This window comes from Puma concolor, chromosome D1 (genome assembly GCF_028749965.1).
Source record: "Puma concolor isolate L17-30 chromosome D1, mPumCon1.1.hap2, whole genome shotgun sequence".
Classification (NCBI taxonomy): domain Eukaryota; kingdom Metazoa; phylum Chordata; class Mammalia; order Carnivora; family Felidae; genus Puma; species Puma concolor.
Genome location: NC_141676.1, coordinates 94,177,244 through 94,188,626, shown reverse-complemented (window position 1 = coordinate 94,188,626; position 11,383 = coordinate 94,177,244). Strand labels below are relative to the sequence as shown.

At 43.1% G+C, this 11,383-nt stretch overlaps 1 protein-coding gene across 2 annotated transcripts; it reads right to left on the bottom strand.

Moving 5' to 3' along the window:
• Nucleotides 1-970: 970 nt before the first annotated feature.
• LOC112865431 (sperm acrosomal protein FSA-ACR.1-like) lies at nt 971-7,433 on the bottom strand. Of its 2 annotated transcripts, XM_086678750.1 has the most exons (5): nt 7,292-7,433; nt 4,143-4,511; nt 3,921-4,097; nt 2,419-2,538; nt 971-1,674 (listed from the first exon to the last, which is right to left on the bottom strand). In XM_086678750.1, the coding sequence occupies exons 1-5, from the start codon at nt 7,341-7,343 to the stop codon at nt 1,550-1,552; spliced, it is 843 nt and encodes a 280-aa protein (XP_086534876.1). In that variant the 5' UTR covers nt 7,344-7,433; the 3' UTR covers nt 971-1,549. The 2 variants fall into 2 exon arrangements, with proteins under 2 accessions (XP_086534876.1, XP_086534875.1); XM_086678749.1 differs by having other exon boundaries at nt 3,921-4,511.
• Nucleotides 7,434-11,383: the final 3,950 nt, after the last annotated feature.

The following is an 11,383-nucleotide window of genomic DNA, read 5'->3' as shown; positions in this document are numbered from 1 at the left end:
TGGAAAGAGCCCAAATGTCCATCGACGGATGAATGGATAAAGAAGATGTAGTATATATATACGCTAGAGTATTACTCGGCAATCAAAAAGAATGAAATCTTGCCATTTGCAACTACGTGGATGGAACTAGAGGGTATTATGCTAAACGAAATTAGTCAATCAGAGAAAGACAAATATATGACTTTACTCATATGAGGACTTTAAGATATAAAACAGATGAATATAAGGGAAGGGAAGCAAAAATAATATAAAAACAAGGAGGGGGACAAAACATGAGAGACTTAAATACACAGAACAAATTGAGGGTTGCTGGAGGGGTTGTGGGTGGGGGGATGGGCTAAATGGGTAAGGTGCATTAAGGAAGACACTTAGGATGAGCACTGGGTGTTATATATAGGGGATGAATCATGGGAATCTACTCCTGAAATCATTATTGAACTATATGCTAACAAACTCGGATGTAAAATTTAAAAAAAAAAAAAAAAAAAAAAAAGACCACTCAGCTGATCTCAGGAGTTTTAAACAGAGGTTTGGGGGAGCAGTGGCTGAAAGGAGATGGGCTTGCGTAGGAAGAGAGGATTGATTTTGGTCTTGAAAGAACCATTCTGGCTAATATTTATAGTGTAGTGGAAACAACTCAAATTGACATCATGCAGATTTGGTTTTGAAATCTGGCCCTGGCTCACTGTAGCTCTGTAACCATGGCAAGTTTGGAACAACATGAAATATGAATAAATTCTGTGTGTTTGTACACTAAAGATGATGCTATCTTTTTTGTCTACTTTTCTGGGCTCTTTTCTGAGGATCAGATGAAACCATGTGTGTGAAAACACACTGAAGAATATAACACTAATACAGGTAGGTGAGGGACTATTAATTTCCACTCGCCCCTCTATGCTGATATGATCCCGTAACATTGTGTGAGAAAAATATTTAAGCAGTATGACCTACTACATATTTATATAGCAAATAAATTTTTAAAAAGAGTCATTTTATTGTTAAAATCAAGAGTAGACTCTTGAATACTGAAAATTCTCCAGAGCCAAAGAAGGTGAGTTTTAGACATCCTGACAAGTAGACAGGGGTGGGGTTCCTATTGAGATGGAAAGGTAGGGGGTTCAGAGAAGGTTCCACAGTGTTGTTTAAGCTACTTTGCATTTCTCTTTGTGGTCTCTGCCCTGGGGGACCCCTCCACTTTGAGGAAGGTGGAGTGATTTAAAATGCATCCACTTTAAGCTCCGGCTGACCCTGCAACTGGCTAATGGGAAAAGAAGTCTGTCGCCAGCCTATATTCTTTACCATACGAATTTATTGAGAAAGAAAAGAATGTTAAGAGATGGGGTAAGGGAAGGCAGATGACAGAGAAGAATGGCTTATAGGGCATGGATAGGAGAGGAAAGGTGAGGGATTTGAACATCCTGTCTGACACTCAGGCGGAGACAGATGTGGTTAGTTATAGACTGGGGGAGAAACAATATAACTTGAGCCCAGTAGGGTAATGGAGAATTTTTGCTGCCTGAGTCAGAGCGGGAAGCAAGGGCACAGGCTTCTAGATCTTGTTGCAGAAAGATTGATTCCGACAGCATATAATTTGCATCCTGGTTCCATGGGAGAAGAGGTTCATTGATGGGCACATATTCTCACAACCCTGAACCATGAATTGGAGTTTTCCACCTGAAAGAAGTAGAGATAGACTATAGTGAGCAGAAGGCTTCCTTCTCCCACCTTAGCCTTCATCCATGGTCCCCGGTGTCCCCATACAGGCACGACCAAGGTCTCCAGCTTGTATATTCTTCCACCCCTTCTCTTTCCATCCGCCTTTTCTGGGCCCTTCCCCATATCTGTTGCCCACTGCCTCTATTGAGGGACTAGACAAACCACAAGGGAAATCAGGCAGTGTGGTTCACGGGAAATCAGGCAGTTTTGGTGATGAGGAGTGAGTATAAGAGTAGAGAGGTATGAGACTATACTAAGATAGTTCTGGCAACCTATGAACACTGACTGATAGACAATTCTTTATTCATTTATTCAATATTCACTAAATGCCTTCCATGAACTAAACATTGTGCTAAGTGCTAGGAATATATAGCCATGAACAAGACAGACATAGTCCCGGGCTTATGGTCAATGTGTCAACATCTCAAAGTGCAACTCACACATTTCTTTAATACAAAGAGTCTCCCTGTCTCCTTTTAAGACATCATAGGCTTGCTCTATGGAGGGCCTCTACCTCTCCATCAGTAGCTGGAATGCTGCTCTTAATTCTTGAAAGGATAAGGTTCTCCTGAATCTCCAAGTTTCTGGGGAATCACAACTTGACCCCTCCTCAGACTGCCACCACTGCAACTACTCCCAAGAGTACTCAAGTTAGTGGATGTGTTTCCCTGGCAAAGATTGTATCATGAAGTCCCCACATACCTTCAAAGATCTTCTTTAACATGCACTGCTGGGAATTCTGAGTGGAGCAGACTCCCTCTCCACGAAGACATTTTCCTTGATCATTCATATATGAGCATGTGTGGCAATTTAATATTGGGCCTGCCAATTTAAGATAAGCCTAATGAAATTCCCTGGTGGTCCAGGTGTATAGCTATGAGTCACAAGGGGTGGGATGATGGGTAGCAAGGAGCCTGGATACACACATTTCATTGCTTGGCTCTCACTGAGCATCTGAGGGCCCTGCGTCTGATAGAGCATAGTCTCTGTTCTGTACCTGAGGAAATGCCTTCATTCTTACTGCTTCATCTATGATTTTCATTGCTGAAGAATCCCAGATTGCTCCCTATATTACTGATGTTTGTTCCATGCCCCCACTGGCTTCCTGGATATTTAGTTAGATGCCCTTCTGCCACGTCTGACTCCATAGGAGCAAAGTAGAACTTTTGTCACTTGACTGGCTCCCCTTTGTACTCCCCTGTCATGCTCTTACCCATACGGGACAAATGGAGTAAAAACTGATTAATAAGCTATGTTAGAATACTCTAACGTTGCAAACTCTGTAAAGGGTGATCAGTCTCCAATTTCAAACTGACCTTCAACAATGTCAATTTGTCACAAAGGGCATTCTTTTTGAAATGCTTCCGTTTTGCCTCTTTTGCTATCTCCATTCCCAATTCCCTAGTTGAGGAAGCACAAAGAAATCGAAAGGATGTGGGCTGAAGAGTCAGGCTGACCCAAGTTTGAATCCAAGGATTGCTCCTCTCTAGCAATGTGATGTTAGCCTTACTTCTTAGAAGATTTGGAATACTACTACTTATGCAATGGGAGGAAATATGAAGTACTTATATTTGGTAATATCTTGAGACATCAAACTCTGGGTCTTGTTTTCCTTCCTTGGACAACCCTTTTTAGTAAGAGCTAAAACATTGCAGTTTTACTGGGAACTTATTTGTGGATCTAATAGACAAAAGTGTGCTCATGCTTTATTGTCCATGTTCAAACAAAACAGAGCCACCTAGCCAGGGCTAGATATCCACTTACAGAGTTTGAAAAGCATTCTAACATAGTTTGTTGGGGCAGATTTAGCATGAAGCTCATGGAGCCTAGTCTTCCACGAGCCCCTTCCAAGGGAGTGTATTCATAGTTTCTTATGTAGAATAAAGATGGGGGGACTGCTGGCATTTTGTATTTGTGTGTGTGTGTGTGTGTGTGTGTGTGTGTGTGTGTGTGTGTGTGTGTTTTAAAGAGGGCCCTCAAAACTGCTTAGCTCTCAGGGCCCCACAAAACCTGCATCCTGCCTCCTGGTATTATTATCAAGAGACGTAAAGAGCGTCTTTGAGAGAGCTCTTCGTGAAGTGTTTGTGAATTAGTCTCTCTTCCATACCCTCTCCTTAAAGTTGGGTTTCTTGATGTTCTGCCTAGGTCACACCTGAAGTCAAGGACTAGTACCCATCCAGATGGGTACTGAAAAGGGGCCTCACCTGAAAGTGTGCTTGAAGGTGGAATGCCTGAAGGCTGTTCACCCGGTGGCTTTTCACCTGAAGCTTGTTCACCTGAAGCTTGTTCACCTGAAGCTTGTTCACCTGAAGCTTGTTCACCGGAAGCCTGTTCACCTGAAGGCTTCTCACTCAAAACTTGTTCACCTGAAGGCTTTTCAGCTGAAACCCGTTCACCTGAAGGCTTTTCAGCCACAACTTGTTCACCTGAAGGCTTTTCACTAGAAGACTGTTCACCAGAAGTCTGTTCACCTGAAGGCTTTTCACCAGAAGTCTGTTCACCTGAAGGTTGTTCACCAGAAGTGTGCTCCCCTGTGGTGTGTTCACCTGACATGTGTTCACCCACAGCATGCTCACCTGAAGTGTGTTCACCTGAAGCCTGCTCACCTGAGGCGTGTTCAACTGAAGCGTGCCCACCTGAGGTGTGCTCACTTAAACTGCTCTCGTCTGAAGAAGTCTCATACAAAGCCTCACCATCTGAAGGGTTTCCAAGTGAAAAGTACCCACCTGAAAATTGCTGAACGGAAGCTTGATGATCCATAGAACCAGGAGGTTCATCAGGCTGACCTGATGCTCCTGGGGTGGAGAAGGAACAGAAGAGAGAGTGAAGGTGAGAGAAAGAATGTCTGGGATAAAGACTGCTTTTCGTATGCAGTAAGGCTAATGTTGTGGGATTCCTGGGTTTCCTGTGGGCCAGATCAGGCACGTGAAGATATTACAGAGGTTGGGGGAACTCACTGAATTACCCAAGAGACCATGAAGGTCAGAGGCATTAGTAATGAAACACACAAAGACCAACCCTGGCATTTAAAGGAAGAATTTTAAGATCTGCGTTGTTAAGAAATGCACAGGGGGGCCCACTTGCCCATGTACCAAAAGCACCTAAAGGGAAAATAACGTGCTCCCCCTGACAAAGCCAGCATTTGGAAATCAAAGTACCATCATCACTCACATAACCAGAAGTCCACCCCAGCCCTCCCTCCAGTGTCTCTGTGGGTGAAAGGCAAGAAGGATGAGGATATGAAAGGGAAAGAGAAGCTAAGTAGTTCTGGCTGGAATTTAGCGTGGAAGGTTTTAACCTTGACAGGATAAATTTTAAATTAGAGATGACAAATATCTAAGGAACCCACAAAAATTATGAGACAGGATTTAAGACACTTTTATTTGGCAAATTCAGGTTCTTGCTCACACTCAGTCACCAATCCATGTGGGTTGGAGACTCAAAGTTGCCATCAATTATTGAGGTAAGGGATGCCTGGGGGGCTCAGTTGGTTGGGCATCCGACTTCAGCTCAGGTCATGATCTCACACTCTGTGAGTTTGAGCCCTGTGTTGGGCTCTGTGCTAACAGCTCAGAGCCTGGAATCTGCTTCAGATTCTGTCTCCCTTTCTCTTTGCCCTCCCCCGCTCATGCTCTGTGTCTCTCTCTCTCTCCTTGAAAAATAAACATTAAAAAATTATTAAGATAAAAACATTCTTTGCTTATTTATTTCTGAATTGATATTCCTTGTGACATATACCATTTATATCCACTTCACTTCATGTAGTTGTCATGAGTCTTCAATAAGATAAATTGTGAAGTTCCTAGTTTATTCCTTAGGTGCTCAACTTATTTTTCTCTCCTTCCCACTTTACACTGGGACTTAACAAAACTCTTAACTGGTCATTCTCTTCTGGCCAATTTCTTCTATCTTTAATCCATTTCACCAATGACTATCACACAAACATTCTTTAAGTATGACTTTCATTTTGTTGGAATGTAGCACCAAACAATTTGATTATTACTCTTTGATTAGACTGAGTAACCCAGAGAAGAGTAGGTAGGCTACTGAGTTATTAATCCCAGCCAAAAGCTGAGAGGAATTACAAGATCTTTTGAGGCTAAGGTAGCCTAAGTCTCTAAAATACCCTTATCTCTGCAAGAGTTCTGCAATTATATATATATATATATATATATATATATATATATATATATATATATATATTATGGGTGATTTGTAGTCCTTATAATCAATGACTTTCTGAAAGACTAGGATTAGAATACATTGATAAAGCAATGATTTGTTAAGGCTTTTGGGAAGTTTTTATTTTTATTTTTTAATTTTTTTTAATGTTTATTTTTGAGAGACAGAGAGACAGAGAACAAGCAGGGGAGGGGCAGAGAGAGAGGGAGACAGAGAATCCAAAGCAGGCTCTAGGCTCCACACTGTCAGCCCAGAGCCTGACGTGGGGCTTGAACCCACAAACCGCGAGGTCATGACCTGAGTCAAAGTCACACTTAACCAACTGAGCCACCCAGGCGCCCTTGGGAGGCTTTTATTTTTAAAAGTTGTTACTGAAATATCTGCTTTGCTGATTCTTCAATATTTAAAAACATTTTTTTAAACATATTTTTTAGAGAGGGAGAGCACAAGTTGGGGGAGAGGAGCAGAGGGAGAGAGAGAATCTTAAGCCATCTGCACGCTCAGCACGGAGCCCGACATGCAGGACTCAATCCCATAACCCTGGGATCCTGACCTGAGCTGAAATCAAGAGTCAGGCACTCAACCGATTTAGCCATGCAGGCACCCCTTATTCTTCAATATATTAGCCATGCAGGCACCCCTTATTCTTCAATAGTTAACAGAAGTTTTAGTACAGAGATTTCTGATACAGAAAGGTTGAAAAAGCACACTAATTTCTTAGTCATTCTTATAGTTGATGACTTAACTGTTTCACCACGTGGCTGGCATTTCTGAGTCAATTTTTGAAAGTCTAAGAAAGTAAAAACCAAAATTCTTTGAGAACCAACATTACATTTGTCATTTAATTGACACCTCAGAGCTCACGGCCTCTCTCTTCTCCTCTAGGAGGAATGAGGGAGCACAGCCCTTCATGACTGAGGATCCTGAAAGAGGAAATACAGACAATTGGATAGATAGAACATGGCCATGAAGGAGAGGCTCGTAAGGTCTCTGGCCCATAGCTATGCTCTGAGATGGATTTCTAGGTACATCACATTCCCGTCTCCTTGTATCTTTCCTTGCTACATCAACTACATAAGGATCCCTTGCACTCAGTTAATTGGGACAAACCTTCAATGGACTTCCACAGAACCCCTAGACTTATCTTCTCATCTCACAGAGCAACAGGTTCAAATGGTGAGTGGTTGAAAGAAGTAGGAATGAGACTCTGCCAAGCCAGTGGGCTTCTCTGGTGGTAAAGCCATAACTAGGAGGAATCAACGGACTCAGGAGCTCTCAGAGTTGAACTCGTTTAGCTCTTCCTGATTCTGAGTCAGATTGGTTTGGGTAACTTTCTTCTTCAAGGGCTAAAAGACCTTAAAGAGGCCTCCTAGAGCCAATATAAGGGACTCACCTCTGGCAGATCCAACCAGATAAAGACTCATTAGTAAGAGAAACTTCTTCATCTGGATTTTGGGGAAGAGGGGACCCTGGTGTGGGGCACCCAAGAGCTGTGAAGTAAACCTGTGAGCAGAAGCTCCCAATGCTAGGTTACAGCTTCTGGGAATTCTAGAATCTCAGAGACCACCCGTGTTGCCTCACAATGGGTTTGAGCTTTGAGGTTCTCCTGTAGGCTGCTCAGGCAGGAAGGCCCTCTAACAACCCACGGCAAATTGTGCCAATGAAGACTAATTTGCCATGTGTCAGGTGGTGTCTTGGGGCTCAATCTCTCTGCCCTATCTTTTTTTAAAAAACATCTTATTACCAAAATAACATACTCTCTTTGAAATAAAATTTAGAAGTTATTTACTCTCTTTCAAAAGTGTTCTTGACAATGAATTGTGATTGGCTGATTATTATCTATTTGGCTCTTTAGATCAGCCTTTTTTGGCCCTGTAGGCTGACCTCTATTGATTCGATCACCTGAATGCTAGCTGGGTTTGGCTGCAGACTAAATTTAGCCTTTGGAAGACTGGAGGGGGAAATACACACACACACACACACACACACACACACACACACACACACAGATTGAGATTGAAATATTTCTTCTTTTCCTGCCACAGTTTTGACACTGGTTGGATCTTGACATGGCAAAGCTTCTACAGCTCCTGCTCTTCACCAGGCAGTGGTAACATGTTGGTTTTGGCAAATACATGATATGGGCACAAATAGAGATTGACAAGGGATCGTTGAGAGCTGTGCCTTGAGCTGTAATTTCTGTCAAGGGGGTAGAAGATGGATGCAATGAGGCCTCCACCTGGTATATTGGGGATTGGGTGGCAGAGATCCCCTGGCCCTCACCTCCTACTTCTTCCCTACCTTCCTCCCTTGTAGCACTTTGTTACATGTACTACTGGATGCTGGACCCAGAATAGATGTATTTGTCACTCATAATTATGTGTTTAATATATGTCTCCTCCATTTGACTCTAAACTCCTTGAAGGCAGGGTCCTTGTCTGTCTTGATCACTGTAGTATCCCCACTACCTAGCAGCAGGTTTGCCACAGAATACATACTTAATAAATGCTTCCTGAATGAAGGAATGGATGAATTGTCTTTCTAGACAAGCTGTTCCTCCCTCTTCATCCTACGTCCATCCCAAGCCCTACCCATAGCCAACTTCTAGCTCTTCTCTGAATATGCAATGCTCTCTGCCTTTTCCTAGTGCTCCTCCCCACTTTTCCTGAAATTGTACTTCTCCATCCCGTCTTCCTGATGAGAATTCTTACTCTTTACACACTCCCTAAGAAGCCTTATCATGTCCGCCACCACCTACAAATTGAGGGCTCCTCATATCTGCAAGCTGGCCCACAGAGCCTTCCCTCCTTAGTTCAGATCCAGATTTCCAACTACCAGCTGGACGTTTCTATCCAAGTATTCCCACAACATCTCAAACTCAACATTCGTAATACTGAATTCATCATTTGTACCCCAATTCCGTTCCTGGGACCTTTGGTTCAGTAACGGGCTCCTCCTTCTCCCACTCCTCACACAATACATCAATTTTACCTCTAACTACTTCTTCAGTTTATCAGCCCTTCTCTACTCCCACTGACACAACCCAAGTTCAGGCTCATCCCTCCCCTGCACCACTGAAACAGCTTCTTCTTGGTCTGTTGTCCTCATCAGAATTTTCCTTTGTTCTGTCGCCATAACTGACTTCTAAAACTAAAATCCTGAGCAATGAAGTTCTTCCTAACCTGCTGCAGAAACTCCAAACAAAGATGTCCAAGATCAGGCTTCTCCAGGTTCGGTTTCCACAGCCTTACAGCCCTGCCAGTCGCACAGCACACAAACAGATGGTTAGACTCAGTCCTTTTGAGACCACGCATTCTTGAATACGGCACGAACCTGAGAAGGAGAGGCCTGTTCAAAGGTGGGGACATCCTCTGTTTGGCTGTCTGTATAGATTTGTTCCTTCTGTGATATATCAACTCAAGTCAGGGATGGGCTGTGTGATATTATCACTGGGAATTGTGTGAGTAAAGGGATACAGCAATTTCTACCTTTCACTTTACCAGCTTCTTTGCATGATAGTGACTTAACCCGTGGTGTGCTGGGAGCTGGCTTGAACTGGCGGATGAGAGCTGATGGTGAAAGTTCAGGAATTTTACAAGCTACTTGTCGAACACAGCTATTATTATTTTTTTCAATGTTTATTTACTTATTTAGAGGGAAGAGCACACACGAGTGAGCACAAGCAGGGTAGGGGCAGTAAGGGAGGAAGAGAGGGAGAATCCCAAGCAGGCTCCGCACTGTCAGTGTAGAGCCTGATGCAGGGCTCGCTCTCATAATCCATGAGATCATGACCTGAACTGAAATCGGGAGTCAGACGCTCAACTGACTGACCCACCCAAGCACCCTAAACACAGATATTATTAAAGTTAACATATAAACTGACAAATCATATTAGAAACAGAGGTAAAAAATACTAAAAACCTCATCAATTCTTTATTATTTTACATTTTACTATTATCTGTGCTTATAATGTTATTTAGTACCCTTGTTTGCTGGAAATACTATATAATGGTGGGCACGTGTCTTCTCAACATCCGATTCAGCGATGTCAGGATGGCAGGTGGTAATTTCCATTTGCACCATGGAAATCTATAAATGCTACAAATCGGGACCTTTTTCACTAGCCTCACCCCACGAGCACCCCAGCACACCAGGAGGCTGAATCCATGTACTGTAACCTGGGGAAGGTGGCCAACTTTTCAGGACATTGAAACTTTTCAGAACTTTTCAAGACATTGAAACCTTGCAAATTCCTTCAGCATAGGAACTCATATCTAACAGGACAACTGATAAGTATTTTTAAAACTAAAAGCCAGGAATTCTGTGGTTGAAGCCAGATAAGGAATGATAGTTTGTGCTAATGGTTGCATCCAATGGATGTAGTCTTTTGTCCCCACTGGTTATTGATAAAGGTTATTAGTAGCCATTGTACAAGGGCCTGCTCTTCCCAGCCTGGGAATTCTGCCACCTATGTGACAAACTTAGGTCTTGCCCTGGAATGTTTCCTGAGGCTAGGACCCTGATGCCCAGGACTCCGCCTTCACTGTATGCATCCACAGCTATTCTTCTGATTCCTTGGGAACCAGGCCACCTAATTTTTTATTTTTTTTAAATTTTTTTAATGTTTATTTTTGAGAGAGAGAGAGAGAAGGTGAGGGGCAGAGAGAGGGAGACACAGAATCCGAAGCAGGCTCCAGGCTCTGGGCTGTCAGCACAGAACCTGACACTAGGCTCGAACCCATGAGCCGTGGTGAGATCATGAGCTGAACCAAAGTTGGACCATTAACTGTTAACCAACTGAGCCACCCAGGCACCCTGTGGCCACCTTCTTTTTAAATGTTTATTTACTTTTGTGATAGAGGGAGTACAAGCCAGTAGGGACATTCCTTGACAGTGTTCAGAAGGGGGTTGACTGCTTTCTGATACCACCATGAGCTGTGATGACTTTGTCAAGCTTTATGTAGTTTGTATTAAGAAAGCAAAACTTTTTTTTTTTCCAGATCAGTGTTTTTCTTCTTATTTTTTAAGTTTGTTTATTTTGAGAGAGAGAAAGCATGAGCAGGGGAGGGGCAGAGAGAATCCCAAGCAGGCACCTCACTCTCAGTCCCCGCTGGGGCTTGAACTCCCGGATTGGGAGATCACGACCAAGCCCACGAGTTGGAAGCTTGATCCACTAGAGTAACCCAGGCGCCCCTCCACATCGGTGTTTTAAAATTACACTCAGCCGGTTAAGTCTGAGTCTTCAGCTCAGGTCATGAGGTCATGATCTCGCGGTTTGTGAGTTCGAGCCCTTCGAGTCTGTGCTGACAGCTTCTGTGTCTCCCTCTCTCTCTGCCCCTCCCTTGCTCACGCTCTGTCACTGTCTCAAAAATAAATAAATAAATAAATAAATAAATAAATAAATAAATAACATTAAAATTACATTCAGCAGTGTATAAACGAGCAAAAATCTCTAGTCTGGCATGCAGCCTGCCTGGAAGATTAC